The following is a 27,643-nucleotide window of genomic DNA, read 5'->3' on the forward strand; positions in this document are numbered from 1 at the left end:
GTCACCATTTAGCTACTACTTAATGTGGCAATCTCACAAAATACTAATTCCATCACTTCCCGCTCTCCTCTGTCTTCCTTAGTATTCACAAAGCAGGGTCGGCCGTGAGAGTGGCTACCTGTCAGACGGGGGAGGAGTGGGAGAGAACCGGGCACAAGCTTAGGAAAAACACCTAGTTGTCATTTTTTTTATTATATAGGAATATACTAAATGTGCACGTTAACCTGCAGGTATAGTCTATAATTTGTAACATTTCATTTATTCTGTAGATAGTGTAAGTTTCACATTGCAGAAGTAGTTGCCCACAACATCTATTCCTCAGTTCCAAATCAGTGCCTCCTAATTAGTGGCTTTACTATCTATACTAACGTGAGTAACCAGGCTCAGGGGCCTTCATTAGGGTAATGGGAGGTCATACTTGGCTCTACCACCAGATAGAGTTCTCACCACCTCTGAGTTTGGGAGAGTTATTTATATGACTCATGCCTTGGATTCTTTCTCTCTACCAGAGATAATGACACTACCTATTTCCTGAGGTGGTCATTATGATTAAATGTCTTAATATGGGCAAAGCTATTAGTACGGTGTAAGCATGTGGAAAGGACTCTATAAATCACGGTCATTATCGTCATCACCATTTTCATTGTCGTCCTCATCACCATCAGCCCCATCACCACTACAACCACCACCATCCTGATCATCCACAGCAACATTAACAACCAACGTCTATTTAAAGTGGAGTCCTCGGGACGCCTGGGTGGCTCAGTTGGTTAAGCATCCGACTTCAGCTCAGGTCATGACTTCACGGTTCGTGGGTTCGAGCCCCGCATTGGGCTCTGTGCTGACAGCTCAGAGCCTGGAGCCTGTTGCAGATTCTGTATCTCCCTCTCTCTCTGACTCTCCCCTGCTCATGCTGTCTCTCTCTCTCTCGTTCAGAAATAGATATTAAAAAAAAAACACATTAAAGTGGGGTCCTCAATGGAATGCAGACTTGTGTAGGCCTGAGGAAATAGCTCTGGGAAAGGAGGTGCCCTGAGAAAACAGCAGTGCTGGGACTCAAGCGCGGAGGTCATTTAGAGAGTCCCCTAGCTCGGTTTCTCTGGTATCAAACCTTTTAAATGGAATTTTTTAAATCATTTCCACTTTTAAAAATTATTGCTAGAATTTAAGAATCGTGTCCAAATAAAAGTACACCAGACATACATAATAATGTGCCTTTTATTATCTATCGTTTTGAATAATTCATGCCTAGATTCTACTTTAAAAAGCCAGGCTCTAGGCTACATTTAAAGTTGTAAAAGAAAAATATGTGAATAAATGAGGATGGCTACAATTCATAGGATTAAGAGACATTTAAAAAAAAGTACAACCAGCAATTAATACAAGAAACACTGGCCAATATAATGGGCATGGTGGTATAAAAAATATTAAAATTATAAAATTTTATTTGAAGCAAAATTTACAACAAAGCCGGTCAAATCTCTCCCTGTGCCTATTTCTGGCACGAAGTAATCTCCATTTAGAAAAAAAAAAATTCATTGCATATGAAAACCACATCCTAATTGGATACATTTTTTAATGCCAGTTCCTGAATACTCATTGGTAGAACATGAAAATTAATTTGCACTTGCCTTTGAAATTTTGTTGGCTCGCGCAGAATATACAATTGAAATTCTTCATTTATTTAATCTTTTTCAATGCCTATTTGATCGCCTTTGCATAATCAGTTAGAATTGTATCACTTAATCTTCCATTTGTATAGTTTCAACTCATCAAATACTAGTAAATCAATTGCTAAATTACTATAGAGCTCATATACAGTTGTCCACTTCATCCAGCCATTAATATCCAATGAATGTATTCTGATTAAGGGCATTACTAGGAACGCCAAAATAATTAATCACTTCTCTGCACTGATGTGAGGGTAACCGGAGATTATAAATGCACAGCTAATTGGGCTGCAGGTGACTCTGTAAATGTTAGGGAGTTAGAGAACGAGGCCTTCAGAGAAGCTGATATTAAAGCTGTTGATTGACATGTTTACCTTCTGGGCTGCTGCAAGCATTGTGGACACGATCTTTCTTCCAACTGCCTTTGTTCTATCGCGTTCCTTTGCTCTGCTTTGATTCAAAATCTCACATTTAAGTGGCCACCAACAAGATGGTCTGGTAACTTCAAGGTCACATGAAAGAAGTTACCTGAATTTACACGTATTTGGTGAGAGCTCTAATTTGAGATGCATTTGCCTCTTGAATTATGCATAACAACTTTATCTTCCAGTGCATGTATTATTGTACTAAAAATAAAACTAGCCACCGTACTGCAGCGAAGTCCCAGTGGTATGCCATGATTTGAAAGAAAACGACTGGGAGGGATAGAGAGGTTGACTCAGACACTGTCTGTCTGGTTGGGCTATTTCTAGCTCATACGAGCATTGTTACCATAAGAACAGTCAGGCCCTTGGCTTCAGTCTTTGAGATGTTCAGAGGCAGCCTTGACTATCTGCTCCACTCTCTGGAGCTCCAGAAAGTTCTATACCACTCTGCCCCTCTCTTATCTGGCTCACAAACACTTACAATCATAATCACCTACGGAGTTTATTTAACAAACTGTTATGTTGCCGGCAGCCTGACCCAGTAAATCAGAATCTCTGGGGACGTGGCCAAAAACACCTGCAGTTTTGCTAGTTCCTCCTGATGTCCAACTGCCAGGTGTGTCGTCTTAAGGATGACTTCTTTTCTGCCACGTTAAACTGCGTATGTTTCGATAGGAACTATCCACGGGATGAATGTGCTTACCACTTCCTTCCCTTCGACAGCTCCTCCTTGCTAAGATCTTAAGGTGGCCTCCACAGCCCAGTGCACCTGACCTAGCCCACCTGTCCGCCACATCCCCACCTCTCTCGCCCTTGTTCTCAAAGCTCCAGCCTTGTGGCCTTGCTGCAGTTTCTCTGATATTACACGTTGTCTCCAGCCACAGGGCCTTTGCACATGCAGTTCCGGCCTTCTGCCTAGAAGGGTTTCCCCCATTGCCTAGTTAATAGTTCAGCCTCATTATCTTTCTTCAAGGTAGTGATCCACACTGCCCACACTGCCAGATTTTTATTATCAACTACAAGTCTCAGCACAGGGTTCTTTTTTATTGATTTGCAGAATCGTTACGACCTAGGTCCCCACCACAACACACGATTCATGAGGGAAAGGATTTTTATTTGTTTTCTTCATTGCTCTATTGCCAGCGCCAAGCAGGCACCCAGCTCAGTAGGTGCTCAATAAATATTTTGGGGAGGGGCTGCTCCCAGGCAGCTCAGTCAATTAAGCAACTGACTCTTGGTTTCGGCTCAGGTCATGATCTCACAGTTCGGGAGTTCGAGCCCCGCATCGGCCTCTGTGCTGGCAATGCAGAACCTGCTTGGGACTCTCTCTCTTCCCCCCTCTCTCTGCCCCTTCCCTGCTCACTCACTCTCTCTCTCTCTCTCTCTCAAATAAATAAACTTATGAGGAATCTGGGTGGCTTAGTCGGTTAAGCATCTGACTGCGGCTCAGGTCATGATCTCATGGTTCGTGGGTTCGAGCCCCACGTCGGGCTCTGTGATGACAGCTAGCGCAGAGCCTGGACCTGTTTCAGATTCTGTATCTCTCTCTCTGAACCTCCCCTGCTCACACTGTCTCTGTCTCTCTCAGAAATAAACAAAACATTAAAGAAAAAATTCAAATAAATAAACTTAAAAATATTTTAAATAAGTAAAAATTAAATATTTCGGGGAGGCAAGAAGAGAGGAAGGTGGTGAGGGAGAGAGGGAGAAAGGACGGGCCCAGTGCCTGCGTGGGGTGCCGGCAAACGCGAGGTTACCAGAGGGACAAATAAGCAAAGAGAAACGAGGAACCCAGCAAAGAAAGCTGGTAGTGACCTAGCAAAGCCCTCTGGCCTCCCACTGCCGCTCTGGCGGACGGAGTAAACACTAAGCGCTGTGACCACAAAGCAAAGTGGTTTCAGCTTCACCCAGGAGCCGCCCTGAACACAGGGCCCCAGGCCAGTCTGGGTGGCAGGCCTCATTACCAACCACCCACAATCAATACACCAGCCTGCTCCGGGGCGCACCAAGGAAGACGAAAACACACACTGCCCCTGCTCCCAAGCAGCTCCCTCTCAAAGCTAAGTTCTAGAACTCTGTGTGACTGGCAGCTCAGTGGGCTGCAGAGGGCTTATCTGTCCAGAGCAGATTCTCTTTATGTCTCCGTCTTTACAGAAGTCCTGGGAACGCTATCTGACTGTCAGTTCCTTCTAGGGCTACTCAGTGTAGCAAATTGAACATTCTATCTGTCTTTCTTGCAGCCTTTACTGCCCCAGATCCCAGTCTGACTCTGTTTGAACAGACGGCCTTCACTGCTGGAAAATCTCACAGAAATCACAGCGTGTAGTGTGGGGGCCCCAAAACAAAACAGAAATGAACCTCTGTTCATATCTGAAACAAAGAAAAAATGATCCAACACAGCAAGTGGGTTCTGGTCTTTCCCAGCTTCCGTTTCTTTGCTTAAATGAACTTTAGCAGCTCCTGGGTGGCTCAGCCAGTTAAGTGTCTGACTTCGGCTCAAGTCATGATCTTGCGGTTCATGGGTTCAAGTCCTGCATCAGGCTCTGTGCTAACAGCTCAGAGCCTGGAGCCTGTTTCAGATTCTGTGTCTCCCTGTCTCTCTGGCCCCTCCCTGCTCTCTCTCTCTCTCTCTCTTTCTCTCTCAAAAAAAATCATTAACATAAAAAAAATTTTAAATAAAAAAAATAACTTTATTGAGGCATAATTTACATACAATAAAATACAATGAGGTTTCCCAAAATAAAAACTCTAGTAATTATGACCAAGGTCAAGATACAGAATATATTCTTAGTATACATTAATATATATTTCTGAAGTATGGCTGACATAGACTATTTTAGCTTCAGGAGTGCAACACAGTGATTCAACAATTGTGTGTTTTACACTATGCTCACCCTAAGCGTGGTCACCATCTGTCACCGTACGACACTATTACAATATTATCGACTATATTCCTGTGCTGCACTTTACATCTCCGTGACTCATTTATTTTATAGCTGAAAGTTTGTACCTCTTAATCTCCACTTACTTCATGCATCCCCTCTGGCTTCCATTTCTAATGTTCATGGGAGGCCCTTGCCTGCTTCCTAGTGTAAAATCCAAGCTTTGGAACCAGGCTTTGTCAGTAGAAGCCAATCACACTTTAATATTCTGAAGGAAATGCTCCTTAAAATACAACTATCTCAGTTATAAAATGAGTATGTCACAGAGATGAGAAGTGCAGCATACGAGTAGGTTCATTAATGCTGAATGGCACCTGGGTGACTCAGTCCACTGAGAGCCTGACTCTTGATTTTGGCTCAGGTCACGATCTTAGGGTTGGGCTCTGTGCTGAGCATGGAGCTTGCTTAAGATTGATTCTCTCTCTCGATAGATAGATAGATAGATAGATAGATAGATATCCCTCTCCCTCTCTCCTTCTGCCCCACTCCCGGCTTGTGTGGGTGTCTACTCTCTCCCTCTCTCTCAAAACAAACAAATAAACAAAAACAAACAAAAAGCTGAAATAAGGCTGTGTGGTGACAGGTAATAACGACACTTATTGTGGTAAGCACTGCATAATACATAAAGGCCCCAGGCCCTGCAGCAAGTGCAGCAGGCCACACTCAGTCCCCTGCCTTCACCGTGCCTACGACCTAAACCTCTGATGTCTGTCACTTTTGACTCTGCCTCTCTCTTTGCTCCCCTGACATGGAATCATGTCTAGAGAATCTACCTTCACAATGTCCCTAGGACGCGCTGACCTGCCATCTGCGGCAACCCCCCACCCCCCAGATCGGCTGTTCACGCTCACCGCCAAAATCTAGTCCAGAGCGATCACCGTATTATACCAGCACCACTGCCCCTAGCTGTGTTCCATCTCCTTCACTGGAGAGTCTGACTCCTACCTCCTATCTTCTTTCGAGTCTTCCGTGGCTCACTTCTTGATGGAAATCCACTGCTCCAGCCTCACCGATCTCCCCACCAACACTGTCATTCATACCAGTCCCCCTACCCTGATGTGTTTCCCCCTTACACCTACTCCTCAGTTCAAGGCCAGGCTCAAAATATATAAGTCCAAAGACTGAACTTTCTGCTGGGTGATTATTCTTCCCTTCTGAGTTCATGTAGCCCTTAAAATTCATCCAATATTTAATGCACACTTTCTATAGTCTCATTTATCTCCTCATGTGCTCCTTATCATCTCAAAATCATTAATATCTAACAAGAGTAGCAATTACTTATTGTATGAGTATTTACTCTTCCCCTTACTCTTGCTTCAAAGGGAAAGGACTTGCTTGCTGGGTCAGTTCCCAGGCAAATCCTTCATAGTGGAGAACCCCAGGAATAGACAAGACAGAGGAACTAAAAGCCAACAAACAAATCCAAGACACTACACTGATATGTGGAAGAAAGGGCCAGAAAGGCAATTTTAAAAAAAGACAAGAAAAGTCTCAATGTCTGGGTGTGGACTGAGATTTGGGGGGAGATAGACATTGAGAGTGGGGGGAGAGAATTTCACAAGGCCAGTGCTAAACACATGGAGACTGTTAAGAGAGCAACGAGGAGGAGGGAAGATTGATAAGAGTTTTGCTGCGTGATAAGAATGCATTCTTCCCACTGCTATTTGTGTTCTCTCAAAAACATGAATAAAGATTCCAAGTGTTTTAATCCATTTTTGACTACTGGACTGGGTTTATTTGACGTGACTATCTGAACAAGACTGAACACTGGGAGCACCCTCATCCACTGTTGGTGGGAATATAAACTCGTGCAGCCCCTCTGGAAAACGGTGTGGAGGTTCCTCAAAAAACTAACAAGAGAACTCCCCTATGACCCAGTAATAACACTGCTAGGAATTTACCCAAGGGATACAGGAGTGCTGATGCCTAGGGGCACATGGACCCCAATGTTCATAGCAGCACTCTCCACAATAGCTAAAACATGCAAAGAGCCTAAATGTCCATCAACGGACAAATGGATCAAGAAGACGTGGTTTATCTATACGATGGAATATTACATGGCAATGAGAAAGAATGAAATCTGGCCACGTGTAGCAACATGGATGGAACTTGAGGGTGTTATGCTGAGCGAAATAAGTCAGGCAGAGAAGGACAGATACCATATGTTTGCACATATAGGAGGATTAGGAGGAACTTAACGGAGGACCATGGGGGAAAAGAAGGGAAAAATAGTGGGGGAAAGGGAGGGAGGCAAACCATGAGAGACTCTTGAATGCTGAGAACAAACTGAGGGCTGATGGGGGTGGGAAGGAGGGGAAGGGGGGTGATGGGCATGGAGGAGGGCACTTATGGGGATGAGCACTGGGTGTTCTATGGAAACCAACTTCACAATAAACTATTTAAAAAAAAAAAAAAAGACTGAACCATGGGACAGTAAGAGTTACCTGGGTTACATGAGTATGTCCCGTCTGCCTGGAGCCTAAAATCTCTCAAATTCAGGAACTGGAACCTTCTATGTCTTTGTATCCCCAGTACTGAGCACAGTGTCCTACATGTGGTAATTAATCAATAAACGTTCGTTGATGGTAAACAGAGATGTGGATGGATGAGCAGAGGATGCAGACCCTGGTGTTTGTTTTTTTTTAACACAGTCGCGTTCCAGAGGCTGGCGTCTGTTATTACTGATGTAGCCAAACAGTATTTGTCAGTGTTTTTATTTAATGAGATTTCCCATTTGTCTACCAAGCAAATATAACTTTTGTAGGTCAAAGTCACAATTATGGCATTAAAACAGGATAACCATGAGCACATTGCTTGTTAGGGATGTATGTGAGTACCAAAAATATCTTGGCATTCAAAACCCAAATGTCAGAGAGAGCATTAGAGAAAAGGAAGCAAAGGAAGACTTGTTGAAATGCAATCCTAATTATTTATACTCCTCACCAAAAACTAGACAGCTTTCTCCTGCTGACATGCCCTATTTTGGCCCATTTACTTGCTGCTCTGAGTTTCAGACCCAAGAGCTTTGTGAAAAACAGTTACGACTACCATGATCTTGTGTCAAAGTCAAGTCATTATCTCTAAAGCATCCCTAATGGGTTTTCAAAATGTTTGTCTTTTCTGGAAAATCCTTTGCCCCGTTCTCACGGAATAATTCTGACCTCATAAAAAAACTGCCATAGATGAAACTTAAACATCTACCTCCAGGATATAGAAACGGGAAAGCAAAAGAATCTAAGAGGAGGAGATAGAAGTGGAATTGGGGCTGTAGCCTTCTGGAATATGAATGTTCTTCGTATAACATTAAGCAGGAGAAATGTGACTAGAACCTGAGTGTGTGGCAGGGACCATGACTAATGTTTGTTCCCCATCTCCCCTCCCCCCACCATTTGATGCCACTTGGACATGTACAAAATCAATAATATAATGAAAAGATTCTGTTTACTATGACTCTGATGTGTAAGCACTTTGTATATGTCCTGCTTAAAGAGATTTGTATACTGTCCTTTCTCTGGAAACTGTTAATGACCATTTTCTACCTTGCAGAGATCCCTGAACGTTTCAAATGGCTAAGGCAGTTGTTAAGAGGTGTATGTAAATGTGAAGCTGAATCGAGTTCACAGCCACTAGCCACAAGTGGGTGGAAAGGGGACACTGTGCTATTTCAAAGATAAACTGGCTGTCCTGAGTGAAAATTGGAAGAAACTTAAGGACAGTTTGATAACACATATGAAAGTTGTTATTAAAATATACAAACTCTTTGACCCAGCAAATTCCGTATCTGGAAATTTAACCCAAATAAATCATCAGAAAGGATATAAATACAAGGCTATAACAGTGCTAGAAATTCCATCTGAAAAGGCAAAAGACATGAAATAAATTACAGTACATTGATTTGCTGGAACAGTCTACAGCCACGAGGAAGACTGCAGGCTATTCACACAAAAGAATGTCAGTGGCACATGAAGTGAAGAGGGCAAATAACCAAACAGCATATGGATGTGTCCCTCTTACCAAAAATTAGTGTGAATATTATCTATGCTTAGATTATCTACTGTCACAGAGCCTTCAAAGTTTACAAAAGAGAGTACATTATAGTCCCAGGGTTTAGCCCTAATAATCAATCTCTCCCTCCCTACCTCCCCTTTTCTTCCTCTCTTTCCCACACTCCCTCTCTCCCCTCCCTCCCCCTTAGAAAGAAGAAAAAGAGGTAAAATGGAGGGGCAGAAACTTGGCTGTAAACACAGCAATTAATGAAATTACTTTCTTACTTGAAATTTGCATGGACAGAAGCTAAGAAAAGCTTGCCAGTAAACTGGTAAAGCCCTGAGAAGGTGTGTCTCTAAGTTAAAAGAAAAAAAAAAAAAAACAGTTCAATCAAATTCTGTGGATAAGATTTGGGTTAAAACTATTATCAGTTAAGTAGGAATGTATTTCTTTTTTTTTTTAAATATTTTTATTTATTTCTAGGAGAGAGAGAGAGAGACAGCGTGAGCAGGGGAGGGCCAGAGAGAGAGGGAGATACAGACTCTGAAATAGGCTCCAGGCTCTGAGCTGGCAGTCAGCACAGAGCCCGACGCGGGGCTCGAACCCACGAACCGCGAGATCATGACCTAAGCGAAAGTCGGACGCTTAACCGACTAAGCCACTCAGGCGCCCCAGTAGTAATGTATTTCTTTTCAGAGTTAACAAGAAAGTCTTTACAATATAAAGATAATTTTCCTTACCACTTAATTTCTCCAAAGTAATCTATTAGAAAAATGTGCTACTTTTTTTTTTTAATAAAAGGCTGAAGGAGGAGGGAGAAAGGGAGAATTTAGGGTTATGAAGACATTACCTTGAGTTTGCATCTCAAAACCAAACAAACCATCCACCTGATGCATCAGGCCCACATAATAGGAGAATTACCAGAAGTCTCTTTGTTCTCTTAAATTCAGAAATTGATGCTTGAAATCTAAGAAGCAGCTCTGTAACAGACAGTCGTGCTAGGAGGCACAGACCTGGGCTCATTCTACTCTGTCACGTGGTTGTCCTTTACTTCCTGGTGAGTTCCAAGGATTTGCACAAACTACAGGGTGTGAAAGAACGACCTGAGGAGCTTGTCAAGGAATCTGATGTGGACCAGCCAGGTCTGTGGGTCGACCAGCAATCTGCTATCCTCAAAGCCTGATTCCAGACTGTCCTGGAGGGTAAGAGAAACATCTCAGGCCACCGCAGCCGGTGCAACCAACACTCAGTGGGGCTCCGGGAACCTCAGACTGTCAACTCTAGGGACCACGCAAGGCCATATGGAATGTGGCTTTGTTAACAATGCTTAGTTTATCACCACAATTGATAGGTACCAATGGATCCGTGATGCTGATCATGCCAGTATTTAGGAAAATACGAGCAAGGCATTGAAGTGCAAGGACACCTAATAAAAACAAATTCTAGTATTCAATACCAATAATAAAAATATTGAAAAACAATAATCATGATTGCTAATAACCTAGAAATGTTTTGATTTAAGTAAAATTTAATTTAACAGAAATCTTCCAATCAGGCAAATGGGAGCTAGAAGAATTTTATCCAAACTCTGCTGTTCAGGGCAGCCTTACCAGTCCCCTACTTTTGTTCCAACTATTGCTTTTTATTTGAACACTTCCAAGTGTCTTTTCTCTCTACTGCAGGGAGTTCAATAGACCACATCCAGCTGTGGTTTTACGGTGACCATGAAAAGGTGAGATATTTGCATTTTCCTTGTTAAGTCTTAAGGTTTTAGCAAAAGAAGATGCTAATGATTTTATAACTGCCATCCTTTTCCCAATTTTCTTTGACTACTTTACCCCAGGCCCCCAGAGCAAGACACCTTTAAGGACAAAATGTAAAATGTAGCATTCCCAAAAGAATGACAGAAAGAAGAAAGAATGATAGAAATGAAGAACTTTCCTTCTTCCCTCCCTCCCTCCCTCTCTCCCTTCCTTCCTTTCTTTCTTTCTTTCTTTCTTTCTTTCTTTCTTTCTTTCTTTCTTTCTTTCTTTCTTTCTTTCTCTTTCTTCCTTCTTTCCTTCCTTCCTTCCTTCCTTTTCTTTCTTTCTTGAATTTGATCCTCTAAAATAGTTTTAATGTAATAATGGGAGGAAAGTCTAAATGTCATGGACGTAAGGCTGCCAAAACCCTACAAAGCGTTCTTAAGATTGACGTTTGCAACTAGAAATTTCTTCCCCTGGCATTTACTGAGCAAAATAACTGTTACATGTGAGCAAAATTTAATCAGTCAGGTGGCTGCCATTTGGCCATCATTATACAAGGAGCCATGATACGGTCCCTTCTCCCTAGAAATTTACAGGCTAATTAAAAGATATAAAATCAACATACATAGATAAGAGGATAGAGTGCATCCAGATGCTATGTTATGTGATGCTGGCTGATAATATGATTGTCAGAGGACAAAGTGAGACTTGGCTGGTAAAGCAAAACTTTCATGAGCTAAAAGAAGCAGAAGGAGACATAGCTGGGGGAAAAGTGATGCCAGATATAAGAACAAATGGGAACATGCAGGTTTGGGTGAGGTGAACATCTACGAAGGCTAACCAGCAACTCAACCCACAGGGAAAACACAGCCCCACTCTGGGCTGGCTTCAGTACCCAATAGGTGGGCAGAACTTCTGGGAATTTCATGAAGATAGAGTCCCTACCACAGAGACGAGACCTACCACGGGACAGCAGTCAGACAGGGTGGCAGTCATGAAGAGGGGACTCGGGGCAGTGGGACCTTATGCTTACAAGAAATCAGATTTCACTCAGAAGGCTAGAGGAGGCTCAGGACCTGGGGGCTTAGACCAGAAGATTCCAGCTCATGGTACAGCCAAGGGTCCCGAGATCTCAGAAACCCAGATTTGGATGACAAGCTGTATACTCGATCCACCTCTACCAATAGGAGCTAATAAAATACTGCGTGTTTGAGAATGACCTGCAGAAAGTCTAAAGAGAGGAAGCCCAAAGGTTTGGTGCAACTAAGTAAGGTCTGGTCTGACTGCCAGAACGTGGGGGTAACTTTAGAAACTAATCCGATAGCAACCTGCCGAGGGGAACGATGGTTATAGCATTTCTGAAAAACCAACCCTCCTTCGCTTGGTCAGAGCCAGGATGCAAATATTCTAATGGTCCTAAAACACTTCATAATCATGAAGGTATTATCCAGGCACAGTTAAGGGATAGATTAAAATTTTAAGTCCCCCAACCAGTATAAAGGAATATCCTAACTTATTCCATAAGACCTGAGGAGCTCACAGAAAATATATGCCATTAAATAGTGAAATACAACTTAAAATGGACATCAGAGCCAGGAAAAATATAATTTAAAAAGTGTGCAGAGAAGAGATAAGCAGGCCATAAAATCTTCGCAGTTGCAAGAAATACCAATTTGGTTCCGCATTTCCCAGTGAGCTTTTCCAACAAGTAGGAGGAAAATGTATGCTAAGCATCTTTTACTCCACATGGGACTCCTTCCTTCTGATAAGTCCTGGTCTATACCCGCCCTTTTCCTCTTCCCACCCCTTCCCTGCCACGCTGAGTCTTCCACAGGGAGCCAGCGGCTGGCTGCCTCACATGGCCTCATGGCCGGGGTGGGGGTGGTCACACAGAGCAGGGAGCCAGCCAGAAAGAAGATGGAGAAACTCAGCAGGTGGGGAGGGGGGGGTCCCTACCTATTTATCTTTATCAAGAAATGGCTAAATAAAGATCTCTATCTAGAGACCTAATGTTGTAATCGCTAAAATAGGCACACGCAAAAGAAATGAATATTGGCCACCACGCATGGCTTCGGGAAGCTCTCTGGCCAAGCTACGAGGCTAAGAAGTCTCCTGTGCCTACTTTTCATGGGGAACTCTTCCCTTGCGAATACTGCCCACCACCCTTTACTCCAACTGGTGTGGCCTCTGGTGTCTGTCCCCTGTCTTTTCGGAGCACATTCCCCCAAACTGTGCTCTTCATCCTGGATAAAGCATTCCAATCCCAGATGAATTGCTTTTGAAACATATTTTAAAGGTCAACACTCACAGGAATAGTTTACTCAGAGGGAGGAGAGAGAGAGAGAGAGAGAGGAATTAGAAAAGAGTCAGGAATAAGAAAATAGAGCTTTCATGAAGGAGTCCAAAGGACTACCTGGAAATCCATATGAAAGACTAGAAAGTCCCTCCTTTGCCTGTTGAAGATAAACAGAGAGCCCAGGAAATAAGATATTTTTTTATTTTGTACCTGGAGCCCTTAACTTTACAAAAATGTATTCATATCCAAGGTGAGAGGCTGTTGGAGGAATGGATGGGATCTGCCATCACACGCTTGCTGAAATTAAATTTTATTCCCAGTTGTGATGGCCATTAATCAATTTCTAGCACTATTGTTGAATTATCTTAATGACACAGACTCTCGTGCCACCAAAATGCCATATATTTGCACTTCGTACGTCCACGGAGAGCACTTTGCCTGCGCTACCTCCCCTGGCAGACGGCTGCCCCTTCCTCGGACTCCTGAGCCACTTTTCACATTCCTTGTCCACAGCACTCGTCTCTGCTTTTGTTGTCCTGTTCACTCCGAGAACACACCTGAGTCATATCTGCATTTCCAGGCTGACGCAGTGCCTGGGAAATGAGAGGCATACACAGTGTATTTTCTAAACTAACACAGGACCGAGTACTTCCCACAGTCCTGCTGCCTTAAATAAACGTTAAGTTCCTTGATAGGAAGATGTAGGCAGCAGGTAAGTCTGTCGAAAGAAACATCACTAAATGAACAGAGGATGGTGAAAAGCATACGTATCCTCAGGGGATCACACCCACAGCTTAAAGTGAAGCGCCTCTAAAATTTCTGCCCTCACATATCTTTCAATGAACTTTTCGCCCCGTCTTCAGAAGGATGCGCACACACACATTAAAAGCTGCAGTGCATTTTCAGGAGATTCATGGGATTCTCAAAAGTGACCTTTGACTCCCACGGCTACCACAAAACCATGGTCCAACTGAGCCCCGATTAGGAACGTCTGCCTAAGAATAAAGCCTCAGTTGCTTGTATATTGCAAATTCTGTTATTTAAGGAAAAAAAGTCAGGGCGCCTGAGTGGCTCAGCAGGTTGAGCATCCGACTCCTGATTTTGGCTCAGGTCATGATCTTCTAGTCATGAGACAGAGCCCCACGTTGGGCTCTGCGCTGGGTGTGGAGCCTGCTTGGGATTCTCTCCCTCCCTCTCTGTCCCTCTCTCTCTCTAAAAGAAAATAAAAATTTAAAACATTTTCAAATCCATTTTCTTAAGTCCGTATAAACCGTTATACCACAAAAGAGGGTATCTCTAAGGAAACATCATGAGGCCAGTGAGGATCAATCATCAGTTAAGTCCATGAAGATCTAAACCCTGAGGCTGCGAAGCACCACCGCACCAGCGGAGGCTCACCAAAGGAGAAGTCTCGGCCTTCTGTACCCGCTGAAGTACCGCGTTAGTCCTTACTCGTCAAGGGAAGAAAATGCAGAGAACGTGTTGCTCTAGAAATCATTTTGCAAGACAAGAATCTTTTTAAGCTAGAAATTTAGCATCAAGGAAATGTAAGGTGCGCTCCCGCTCCCAGGAGGAGTGGGGAGCTGGCGGAATGGGAAAACTTCTCGTCCGGTTAAGACGTCAGCCACAAAGACCTGGAAGTCGTTACTTCTAGGGCTCTTTCGTAGCTGTGATTCTGAAGAAGCGAGCCCAAGTCTTACAAGGACATCGCTATGGGCTACCGCTTGCACTGCTCATGTCTTCATGGAGGTAAAGCGGATCTCAGGTCCTAAGGGCAGCTTTTTAGTAGGTCACAGATGAAATACCACTGGTGTGGATTAAAATGCACTTATTTTTATGAAACAAATTAGATGTTAAAAATGTACTACTCGTTGTTAAGAATGATACAAATATGGTAAAAGGTGGTAGAGAAAAATGGTGGGTTACAGGCAGAGGAAGAGAATGGAGGAAGACAGAGAGGCAAATACGAGTAGCTAGACCGCCATCAGGAAAGAATGGAGGGGGCACCTGGGTGGCTCAGTCGGCTGGCATCCAACCTCGGCTCAGGTCATGATCTCATGGTTTGTGAGTTTGAACCCCGCATCGGGCTCTGTGCTGGCAGCTCAGAGCCTGGAGCCTGCTTTGGATTCTGTGTCTCTCCCTCTCTCTGCCCCTTTCCCACTCATTCTCTCTCTCTCTCTCTCTCTCTCTCTCTCCGTCTGTCTCTCTCTCCCAAACATAAAGACATTTTATAAAAAGAAGAAGAAAGAATGAGAAGGGAATTATTTTCAGTTAAAATAATTTCAAAGAAGGGGAAAGAAAGAAAAATGCCAGATTGAGGTAACAACAGATCTGGATTATAAAAGAGAAAAGTGTGAAGGAAAAAGTGGGGTTTCTCTGAACAGGCAGGTAAACGGAAACATGGGTAAAGCAGACATGCCTCACCACCTGGGCTTTCTGATCCAAATAAGAACTAACTGTGAGAATATTCCACGGTTGTCTGTGTGTTTATAAGAGTTTATAAATAGACTTTCAGAGGATTTCAGAATCCAGGTAGAGTAGAATTTGGGGTTGGCCATTTTTCTCTTTTACCACTCCAAATAAAGAGAATTTAAATGAGGTCTCAGATCTGGGGGGTCTGAGGCACAGATAAGATGAAGTGGGGGGAGGTCCAGGTGGGGGTGAGACAGGCAATGGACGGACTGAGTCCACCACAGAGAAGTACTGGGAGATAAGCCTAAGGGCAGGTGGCCACAGATAGAAAAATCTAGAAAAGGAGTCCAATGGAGCTTCCACCCTGAGGAAACGGCAACAGCCTCCAACAGCTTTCTCACGCAAAGGCCACGCACCGGACGGCTGGCTGGGCCCTCATCCCTGAGAGGGTCTATCCAGCAATGTGTCCAAGCAACCCCAAGTGAAAAGAACAAAAACAGTACCTTACAGAAGACTGGCAACTACTTATCATGGAAGTACAACTGGCACCATGAATCCTTTCTATCTGGAACCTTCCGATCATGAACCACTGAGCAGATGAATCACTCAGTTTGCTCACAAGCACCCAGGCGCCTTGCCACGGAGCCCACAACGCTACACAAAGGCTGAGTTAGTGACTGACCCCAAAACAGCGCCTAAAGCAAATAACATAGTTTAAAGAAGCCCATTTAGGAAAAGCAGAGCTGATTAGGGCGAGGCAGAAACACTGAAACTGGGTGACATGGAGGGAAAGGTTGACGCACGGAGGCACGGAAGGAAGAGGTATGTTCTGTGAAATGTTTGATCATCTCTTTCTTTCTATGAAAGGGTATAAATATTCATAAGGCAACGTTAATGAGAGGAAACTTTTTAAAAATGCAATGGAGAGGGGCGCCTGGGTGGCTTAGTCGGTTAAGCGTCCGACTTTCGCTTAGGTCATGATCTCGCGGTTCGTGGGTTCGAGCCCCGCGTCAGGCTCTGTGCTAACAGCTAGCTCAGAGCCTGGAGGCTGTTTCAGTCCGTGACTCCCTCTCTCTCTGATCCTCCCCTGTTCACTCTCTCTCTCTCTCTCTCTCTCTCTTCTGGAAATAAATAGTTGGTCTCCCAGAGACACACAGGGACTGTTCTGCTCTGCTGCACAGGGGCCTGGGTGGCCCAGCTGGTTAAGCATCCGACTCTTGGTTTGGGCTCAGGTCATGACCTCATGATTCGTGAGATGAAGCTCCACTGCAGGCTCTGCACTGCCAGCATGGAGCCTGCTTGGGATTCTTGCTCTCCCTCTCTCTCTGCCCCTCCCCTGCTCATGTTCTCTCTTTCTCTCTCAAAAATAAATTAATTAATTAAAAGAAATATTAAAAGACTTTGGTCATCAGTTCTGTATGTAGACCCATTGAAAATGAAGGGCAGAGAGGGCACAGTCACTTCCTGCAAGTGCCCCTCTTTCTAGAAAGAAGCACTGGTGACTAAAACACAACACCACAACTCTGGAGCTTTACTGTCCCTTTGGGGCGGAAGTTTTCTCCCACCTGCACTGGCATCCATTTGTTTATCTGTCAAATGAAGGCTTTGTACTCTTTAGAATGGTCTTCGGTTCTTAGCTAAAACGTATTCATGTCTAGAGAGACCAGTATTGTAAAAATAAAGCATTTTAAGAAGCTTCTTTAGAGGCGCCTGGGTGGCTTAGTCAGTTAAGCGTCCGACTTTCGCTTAGGTCATGATCTCGCGGTTCGTGGGCTCAAGCCCCGCGTCGGGCTCTGTGCTGACTGCCAGCTCGGAGCCTGGAGCCTGTTTCAGTCTGTGACTCCCTCTCTCTCTGACCCTCCCCTGCTCACGCTGTCTCTCTCTCTCTCTCCTAGAAATAAATAAAAATATTTTTTAAAAAAAAAGAAGCTTCTTTAAAAAAAATTAAACAAAAGGAGCATTAAACACACATCAATGTGGTAAGCATAAGACTCCCAGGATGATTACAGAAGGTAAATCTTGCTCCTTTAAGATAAAAAGATCTCGTAAAGGAAGTAGCTGATAGTGTGTGGCCGCCTGTCGTTCATTGGGAGGTAGGTAACCATCCTCCTCAGAAAGAACTTGTGACAAGACTGCCCCCATCTTGAGAAAGAATAACTAACACTAGAAGATTGTGAGCTCCAATACTTAGAATGTGTTCGAGTTATGAAACTTAAAGACATCAGATCACAAATTTTCCAAATGGAAAACAGCAGCTTAGAGGAATAAAGCATGCGACTCAAAATCACTGTCACCTCGTCATAACCTCCAGGATAATTTCTGAGAAAAAAATTCCTTAGTTTAGTGATTAATATACCAAATTAAATGTCAAAAATTACTCCTCTAAGGAGCAATACATTTCGATGCAATTGTTTGTCAGAAAAATGAGTACAATTTCTGCTGGAGTTCAGAAGATTCCTTGTATCTCAAGAGTATAAGATTATACTAATGCTAGGGGTGCCTGGGTGGCTCAGTCGGTTGAGCATCCGACTTCGGCTCAGGTCATGATCTCATTGTCAGGGCTCTGTGCTGACAGCCAGCTGAGAACCAGGAGCCTGTTTCAGATTCTGTGTCTCCTTCTCTCTTTGACCCTCCCCTGCTCATGCTGTTATCTCTCTCAGAAATAAATAAAACATTAAAACAATTTTTTTTAATTATACTAATGCTAGAAAGTCCTTCTTTATTAAACTCCATCCTTTGCCTACAACATCAGTCTCAAGTTATAGGGATGTTACAACTGAACGTAATATCAAAGGTAGGCAGGTAGGCTAACATTTCCAATGAATAGCTTCTGGCAATACTAACAACATTTTAAAGATGGGGGGGAGCACCTGGGTGGCTCAATCGGTTAAACCTCCGACTTCAGATCAGGTCATGATCTCACAGTTTGTGGGTTTGAGCCCCATGTCCGGCTCTGTGCTGACAGCTCAGAGCCTGGAGCCTGCTTCAGATTCTGTGCCTCCCTCTCTCTCTGCCCCTCCCCTGCTCTCTCTCTCTCTGTCTCTCTCTCTCTCTCTCAAAAAATAAATAAACATTAAAAAAAATTAAAGAGTGATGATAGCACATACGTTTTTGTGAAATGTTAGCCCCATCTCATAGGACAGCTTAATCCACTAAAAAGGAAAACTTACAAAATCAATACCAAATAAAATTGAAACTATTTACCAAAATATACAAACTATATCCTTGTAGATGAATTTGTTACCACAGACAGGGAAGTATGCTGTGGGGAGTCAAATTTCGATCTGACGTGGACGATATTACATCATGTTGTAATCCAATAGCTATCTGAACAGACACCAGTCTGAAATAAAATGCCCTACCCTCCTTTTCCAGTATGTTTGTTCACCACACCAAGATCTCCACCCAGTTAAGTCCCTCAGCCACTCCACAGCTGGATTTCCAAAGACTGGGAACTGGCCTTCTTATCAGAGGAGGGGCGATCAAATGAAAAAATGACACAAGTTATATGGACCTGAGTATTTCGTTTCATCAGTTCATCTTCATTATGATATCTGTATCCAATATATACCTTAGAAAATATGTCTTGCTGTACGCTTTTCCATTTAACTTAGCAAAATATTTAGCGTCTCTCGGAACATTCTAGAGAAAGTATCTAGAATCATCTAACATTTGTACTTTACCCTTTCACATCCATTATCCCACTGAACCCTCACGACACCCCTGAGAGACGGGTGCTGTCACACCCCGCTCTCCAGGTGAGGACTCTTAGAACACAGGGTCGGACGGGGGAAGGGATTCACAGCAGGCTGCAGGGGGCTGCCTGGGCGCCCAGGACTCGGATGGGTGGAGTCTGAACTTGGGCTCGAGTCTCTGAGTTGAGGCGATGCAACGGGCTCTAATAAAGCAGCTGACAATACTGGTCTGCAGAGTTACATGTTGCAACCCCAGAGACCCTCTGTGCTGAGTGAGAGACAGAGACGACTCAGGGTACAGTCAGAAAGCCGACAGGAAGGGTCCCCTGGAAACTGCCCAGAGGTCGCCCTTGGGAGAGCAGGAGGCAGTCAGTAGGGGTCACACTTTAAGAAGGGCCATTTCTCCTCTAGGGCAGAGGAGTCTGAAAACAGCTAACTGGGCATGTGGTAGTTCAGGGAAGGATGAATTGCAGCTCTCCTATATTCGAGAGAGTGAATAGCCAGAAGCGACCCACGAGGGAAGGGAGGGTGAAGAAGAGGAGCCCCAGAGGCAAGTGTTAGTCCTCAAGTTACTTGTTGAGTCGGAGGCTCAGATAAAGCCAATCGCTTCTGCGGTGCTGTGCCCGGGGCCCTACGTCAGGTCTACATCAAGAGAGAACAGGGTTTTTCTGAGAGACCAACGTGCAGTGCCTCAGGTTGCCCCCAATTCCTAGAGCGAGCAGACTAGCGTCAAAAAGAAAGCAGGTTCGGAACATTAATGGGCCAAAGCTCACACGTCCATGATGCTTCGCCCGGGGCTGGGATACACCAGTCTCAGGATTCTAGAGTCTCTGCTCTTTCCAGGCTGGGCCACACAGGGGAGGTTATCTTAGAAGCCAATTTTGATGTTTAAGCAAAACCTCGCCTAACATGGAGGCAAGTCTGTTGATGGCTAGAATTCAGACTCTCTGAGCCAAATGCCCTAACCCACAGTCCCTAAACCCCAAAGCAAGGGTGGGTTGAACCAGACGTGGTGTGGACCGGTAGACTTGCATCACTCACCGATGAAGTGGTTGTGCCCTAGGGCGAGCATCTCTTCCGGGAGGACCAGACCCCCTGGGGCCTGAAGGAGAGTCACACTCCTTCCGTCTATGAGCGAGCACTGCTGAAACCCGGTGGCCGTGACCTTCCACAGCAAAATCAGCGAGGCCGTGGCATCTTGCCGAATTCTGAAAAACAGGGGTGAAGGAAACCAAAAGTCCGTTTCAGAAAACTTCATCTTAGAACCAGTCCGTCCAAGTCAAAACTAAAAATAAAATGACGTGTATATCCACAAAGGTCTCCCGCTTGTTTAAAAATGCACCACAGAAAACACTAATAGGTAACTCCCCTTCAGGTAACCATGTTAATCATGAATAAAAGGGTTGGGGCGCCTGGGTGGCTCGGTCAGTTGAGCGTCTGACTTCAGCTCAGGTCATGAACTCACAGTTTGTGGGTTCAAACCCCATGTCAGGCTCTGTAGTGACAGCTCAGAGCCTGGAGCCTTTTTTGGATTCTGTCTCTCCCTCTCTGTCTGCCCCTCCCCTGCTTGTATTCTCTCTTTCTTTCTCTCTCTCTCTCTGTCTGTCTCAAAAATCAATAGGCACTGAAAAAAAAAAAAAAAGAATAAAAGGGCACACTGAGTTTTTCCAGACACAAATCCTTCCACAACCACACAATGCGAGTCCGGCCTGAATTTACTAGAAATGTGTCCTGCGTCCCCAGATGGCCACCTGAGTTGTGCTGCCAACGTAAGCAAAAGTGTGTCACCTCCCATGCTTCAGGCCTCTCCTGGCTTCTTCTTATTTTCAGGGTAAAATCCAAAGAATGAGACGCCGGGAAGCAAATCAGCCTCGGCCTCAGTTCCCCTTCCAACGTCAAATCCTGCAGCTCCACGTCCCCGCAGCCCCACGATCCGGCGACAGGGAGCCACTGTCCCTCCCCATTCAGCCTCCCTCCCAGCCCCCAATCTCTGCTTCCTCAAGTGCCTGGTTAAGTGGCATCCCACAAGGCTTAGCCCGCAGGTCACCTCCTCTCTGAGGCCCTCCCTGACTACCTCCGCACTGCCGCAGCAGCCCCTTCCTCCATCTGTGCTCCTGGAAAACCAGGTCTCCGCCTTCGGGGAAGATCAGCACTCTGAGTGCAGAGCTCCTGGCTTGCAGCAGGGTGTTCAATCGGGGTTTGGTAAAAGGTTGAATTCAGGAATAAATGAAGCCACCCTCCCAAGTGAATTCAGGGCACCCAGAGATTACTCGCACTCCCGTCGTGCTCAGCCTCAGTCAGCCTGCTTTTTTTTTGCCCAGTCCTGTAGCCTAGGAGGGGCCTGGAGAATGTCAAGCTTATTGACTGGGAAAGAAAAAATACTATTTAAAGGGATAGGAGATCAGAACTATTTGGAAAGGCTTATGGAAGAAAGATAATATGACCCAGACAAGAAAGCGCTAGATGGTTTCATACACGTAAAGGAAACTACTGACCCTGATTTCCCCAGAGCCAGCTCTGGACAGCAGAGCCTCGGGGCTGCGAGCAATGGAACACTTAGGCCTGGGGTCCCCCTGCTGGCAGAACTGGGAGCTGCCTCAGACGCCACACCTTCCTCCCCGTGGGGACTTCCCTGTGCCCAGTTCACTCACTGCCCATCCTGACTCTGCCCCCACCGGACCGAGTTCCAGGCCCGAGGGGACGCAGGGGCTGTGTGTAACAAAGCCCTCCTTCCAAACATTTCAGGGACCCCACTGTTTAGAAAGCAAGGTGGGCAGACGTGCCTGGGTGGCTCAGTCGGTTGAGAGTCTGACTTCAGCCCAGGTCATGATCTCACGGTTCACGAGTTCGAGCCCCACATCAGGCTTGCTGCTATCAGCGCAGAGCCTGCTTCAGACCCTCTGTCTCCCTCTCTCTCTGCCCCTCCCCTGCTCACACTTTCTGACTCTCTCTCTCTCAAAAATAAGCAAACATTAAAAAAAAAAAAGGCAAGGTGAGCAAAAACAATTCTGTATAAATAGAAGAGGCCTAAAGTGCCTACTGCCCCCTTAACAGGGAGCTGATCCAGAGCACTAGTTAATCAGGGTCACATGTCCCTCAGTCTTCTAAAGTCCCTGAAGACTGGACAGCAAATTGCCATTCAGTTACACGGGGGCAGGGGACATCTCCCACTGCTCATTCTCTGATGCTATTACCCGGGATTGGGTAAGAGTCCTCGTCCAGCTCAGGTCATGATCTCACAGTTTGTGGGTTCAAGCCCCGCATCAAGCTCTCGGCTCTCAGCAGCACAGAGCCTGCTTTGGATCCTCTGTCCCTGCCCCCCTCTCTGCCTCTCCCTCTCTCTCTCTCAAAAATAAGTTAATGTATTAAAATAAATAAACAAAAACAAAACATTCCCTTCTCAGATAAAATGATAACATTTGGATTTTAAATTGGGGCAACTTATGCACGTGAATTTAACCAACAGCCCATAAAAATCACAAGACGCCGAAGAATTCTGGAAGCAAAAGTCATCTGGGAAGCGAAGGTTTCTTATCTCACACCTTACTCATCCCATCCAGTTCCACATCTCCACCCAACTGGATCCTCACTGCAATATTCTTTTCTGAAATAGCTCCTTCTGGATTTTGAGCCATTTAGGCCACATCTACACATGGAAGTCCGTTCATGATTCTCACTGGACTGACCAGTTACATGGATAGACACAACCCAGCATGCGGTCACAGTATGGATCTTAATGGTTTGTAACTGCAAGTTCTCTTACTTGACCAGTTACATGGATAGACACAACCCAGCATGCGGTCACAGTATGGATCTTAATGGTTTGTAACTGCAAGTTCTCTTACTTGACCGAGGTGTTCTGTGGCACTTCAAAGGTTACCAGGCGGCCACCAGCAGAGCTGTTAGAACTGGCATTCCCACAGGCGATATCTGGGACCACCTGGCAAAAAAAAAAAAAAAAGTGGGGGGGAACAAGTTATCAAGGTTGATCGTCATACAAGATAATATTACAGAGCAAAATTCCAGAAGCTACCTTTGGGTGACACTGAGGTGGAGACAGAGAGAAGACAGGTGACATTGGACAGACTCAAAAGAAAATGAAAGCTTTGCCACCTGATTTCCTGAAGTGCCCAAGCTTTCCTGAGAGCTGTCTACCAATTCCTGGACCGCTATGACTGATGCAAAGGATACTGCACTATAGGGGTCCACTCCCCGCTCTCTTCCGCCTAGCAGGCAGTCATTGGCCTCTGCTCTGTGCTCAGCCTGGGACCCAGTGCTTGGAGAACAGGAAGACAGGCTTCAAGGACGAGCTTCCACACAGCAGGTATAAGCTAGGAGAGCAAGCCTCAAAACGGGCATGAGGCAAGAAGCCCTGGGTCTGAGGGACCCTGTCCTGTGCAGAAGTGGGTCTCAGGAGCCCATGCTAAGGCCGGGGGACTGGGAAGAGGTCTAATTTTTTCCCTGTGGACCACACCTTTATTTTTTAAGTGGCATGTTCCTAAAAGTAGTACACTGATGTGTACCAAAAGGGAGCTGGGGGAGGGGGGGCAGATAATGGCATTCATCAGAAAACACATGGTGAACACCTGAGCTGTGTCCAATGAGGCTGTTCTGACCAGTTTGTTCATTTATTCCTCATGCCGTGAGCACTGTCTCCACCCAGTAGAGTAAAAACAAAGGGGTATTGGGGTGCCTGGGTGGCTCAGTCAGTTGAGGGTCCAACTTTGGCTCAGGTCATGATCTCATGATTTGTGAGTTTGAGCCCCGCGTAGGGCTCTGTGCTGACCACTAGCTCAGAGCCTTGGAGCCTGCTTCCGATTTTGTCTCTTTTTCTCTCTGCCCCTCTCCTGTTCACGCTGTCTCTCAAAAACAAATAAATGTAAAAACATTTTTTCTTTTAAAATGGGGGGGTTGGTATTAGGGGCATCTGGGTGGCTCAGTCAGTTATATGTCTGACTCTTAATTTTGGCTAGGGTCATGATCTCAACAGTTCATGGGATCGAGCCCTGCGTGGGGGTCTGTACTGATAGTGTCAAGACTGCTTAGGATTCTCTCTCTCTCTCTCTCTCTCTCTCAGACCCTCCCTCACTTGTGCTCTCTGTCTCTCTCTCCCTCTCAAAATAAATAAATAAACATTAAAGGGGGCGGTATTATATGTATCCATCATCACTGAATTAACTGAGACCAATACCGAAATTCTCAGCCCATCCACCCACACCCAGTGCTTAGAATATATGGCCCAGAAGGCCTGAGAGTCCAATGCCAGAGAGAAAGCCCACCATGGATAGTCAAAGATGTAAGTCCGACTTGTTAAACTTGTGTTAACAGACAACTGTGACGTCAATTTTAATCCCTGAAGACTCCAAATAGCTTCACATTTCTGAAGCATCACTACTTCATGAAAGGAGAAACCCAAATATACTCACATCTTCCTCTGGCAACTTTTCAGCTGCTTCTTGAACAGCCTAAGAAACTACAGCATGACGAGAAGACGAGGCATTTATTTTCACATTTACCATCTACAGTACTGAATGTCTTTAAATAAATAGACTGAAGCGGGTGGCTGGGGAGAAATTTTCTTTAAAGGACACTTCCTTGACAAATGTAGAATCAAATCTAGTTCACATTCAAGAGGTGAGTCATTCAGCAAAGAGGAATTAAAATCGTAACCTCAAAGCATTTGTTAAAAGTCTGAAATCAGAACACGTCCGCAGTTTTCTAGTGTAGGCCACGAACACGGCCCTGATGTCTGAATACGGCCTTTATAAATTGTGTGGCAATGAAAAAAAAAATGGGTCACTGGTTACAATTACCCAAGAAAATAAAAGAGTAGATGCTACCTCATCTCTTTTACAATGATAACGGAAATTTCTAGACACATTCTTTGACTCTAAAACTGCTACACAAAGATCTATGTGTTTTGTTGCTTAAGCTACAAAACCTGCGATAATATACAATCATGGGATGTCCTATAAAATGCAAGGTATGGAACGGAATTATACCCTATCGATATCACTTCCAAATCATGATTTGGATTTGTTCCTCAACTCTCCCAGTTAGCAAATTTAGATTTATATGTCAGCCTTCAAGGATCTGCTGAAACTTCCTCAAAATGAGACTCTTGATGAGCCTTGAAAACACAAGCCAAACCCAGACTGGGCGAGTCAATAAATGGAATTTATTATTGCTAAAATAAGTCAAATTTGGAAATTTCATTCTCAAGTGCAGTCTCAAAATATTTTAGAAATCGCTGATAGCATCTCTTCGTAAAAACATATTGGCTGCAAGGCACCAGAAATAGAACCATAATAAACAAACAAGAAGTTGGGCATGATATTAAGGACAGTTAGGTCAGCGGTGAAGGGTCTGTGATACGATCATTTACATGGCCCTTCCTTGAGCTCTCTGCGCCAAGTCCAAGATGATCTCACAGAAATGCGCAGGGATATTGTTCCAGAAAATAATGCCATCCATTTCCTTTTCTTGCTTCCTGTTTTTATGCCTGCTAAACAGTCATCATTGAAAAGTCCCCTCTGTGTAACTGAAAGAGATCTACACATGAGTGAAGGCGGGAATAGCGTTAGACCCCTGGTTGGTCAAGAGCATGACTTCAAGGTCTTCCATTGTTACTGCCAATACTGGAACCTCTGGAATTATTTTAACCTCACTGGTTTCTTACATGAAAACATCGGCAATCAAACATTCTCACCTCCACTTGATCCCATTTCATTTCTATAACTTTCTGCCCTGTTTTGGGCTGCCAGGTGGGCAGGGTCAAGGTCGCCTGAGAGCGGGGCAGGATGGTGTCAGGCTCCTGGGTGGCGGGGACGGGCTGAAGCTGCCTGGGGGCCATGGACTCGGTCCAGCCGGAGGCGGGGAGGCTGGGAAGCGCCTGTTCACAGTCGGGACCTTCATAGCCTTCATTGCAAATGCAGAGGTAGCCATCGCCGCTGCTGCTGCTGCAGTTACCATGGTGACAAGGGCTGCTGGCGCAGGCATCCGCAACAAGCTGAAACGAGACCGTAAATGGGTCAATTATTCCCTCGTAAGAAAAGTGGTACCATTGCTGGGAAGTGAGCTCTGTGTCTCAGAGCCACGGCTCTTGGAGATGCTGTTCCTGAAGAATAAGAGTCCCTAACTACTTGGGCTGCTGTGGGGGAGCCTCCCAAGGTCACTCTGACATTAGCCCTTCCACAGATAACAGGTGGCCGGAAAGAACACACCTAGTGAAGAGCTGCCCCAAACCCACGCCTCTAAATAATGTTAATTGCCGGAACATGTTACTTAGAGGAATTTAAGGCAAAAACATTTAAAACTGAGGCTCACTAGGAAGAGAACAACTTTAATATTTTGAGCAGGCATGACACATTATACTAGAGATCAAACTTGGGATCTCTTTTTCCCCAGCCTGGATGGACCACTGCCAGGTTTCCTCACGAGAAATGGCCGCCCAACCAACTTATCTCCCCTAAAGGTGGGCTTACCTATGTAAGCCCATTTCCACCCCTTCTAAGGTGATGTTATTTAATGAGAAGCTTCCAAAACGATCGGCTGGCATGATAATGGCTAGCCACAGGAGAGCATGGTGGACACTTACATCAAGCAGAATTTTATGAAAGTTTCTACCTCATTATTTCGGAAGGCGATCGCAGAGAAACGTGACCTTGCAAGATGCGGAAGATAAAAATTCACTTGCATGACTTTACATTGTGACAATGCTTCTAAGTGTTTGTCTCTTTGCCCTTTGCTAACCTGTAAATCACTGCATGTTACTACTTGGAGACACGCTACAAAACAATGTGAAATCATGAGCCCCTTCTCCTGAGACAGCTCAGGGCTTCAGACATGCTCTCAGTGCTTATTCAATTATCATTTGCTTCTGTGAACAGAAAATCAGACCTCTATCTGATGTACCCCTGGCTTCTCAGGGCTGATCCTAAAATAGAATTCGGTAAAGATCAGACTACAGAGAAATGAGACCCTCAATTTCTCCTGTGGAAATGAATTCACACATAAACACACATGGAAAGAATTCTGCCTGGTAAAACAGCTACTCGTCCTACTAATTATCCTTGTCAGACAATTTCCAACAAACCCCCTTAGGAATATTGAGGGATTTTGGATTGAATAAAAATGAAACTCCAAAAATACCACCATGTTCTCTGCCTATCACTTGGCGATTCCTTCACAGAATCCCAGTTAAAAGGAGATGGGTTGGTATCGGAAGAAAATGCTTAAACTGTAAATAATTTTAAATATTTATAATCCTCATCAACTTAAAGTAAAACCCAGATTCCTTCAATGTCAGACAAAGCTCTCTCTGATCTGGCCCCTTCCTGCTCCTAATGTCCTCTCTTCCCTCCTCCCTTACTCTCCCCTCCTCACCTTCTTTATGTCCCTGGACTATGCCAGGATCATTTCCACCTCAGGGCCTTTGCACCTGCTGAGCCCGCTGCCAGAATGCTTTTCTC

At 44.8% G+C, this 27,643-nt stretch overlaps 1 protein-coding gene across 1 annotated transcript in view; it reads right to left on the reverse strand.

Annotated features, from left to right (window-relative positions):
* DNER (delta/notch like EGF repeat containing) overlaps positions 1 to 27,643 on the reverse strand; it is a 194,480-nt gene that overhangs the window by 159,883 nt on the left and 6,954 nt on the right. The window contains exons 3-6 of the mRNA XM_077761381.1: positions 27,072 to 27,108; positions 25,882 to 26,181; positions 23,018 to 23,112; positions 20,214 to 20,380 (exon numbers count right to left, since the gene is read on the reverse strand). Of these exons, the coding sequence (XP_077617507.1) occupies positions 20,214 to 20,380; positions 23,018 to 23,112; positions 25,882 to 26,181; positions 27,072 to 27,108 (599 nt within the window). The remainder of the gene's footprint in view (positions 1 to 20,213; positions 20,381 to 23,017; positions 23,113 to 25,881; positions 26,182 to 27,071; positions 27,109 to 27,643) is intronic.

This window comes from Crocuta crocuta, unplaced genomic scaffold, assembly GCF_008692635.1.
Source record: "Crocuta crocuta isolate KB4526 unplaced genomic scaffold, BGI_CrCroc_1.0 scaffold516, whole genome shotgun sequence".
NCBI lineage: Eukaryota > Metazoa > Chordata > Mammalia > Carnivora > Hyaenidae > Crocuta > Crocuta crocuta.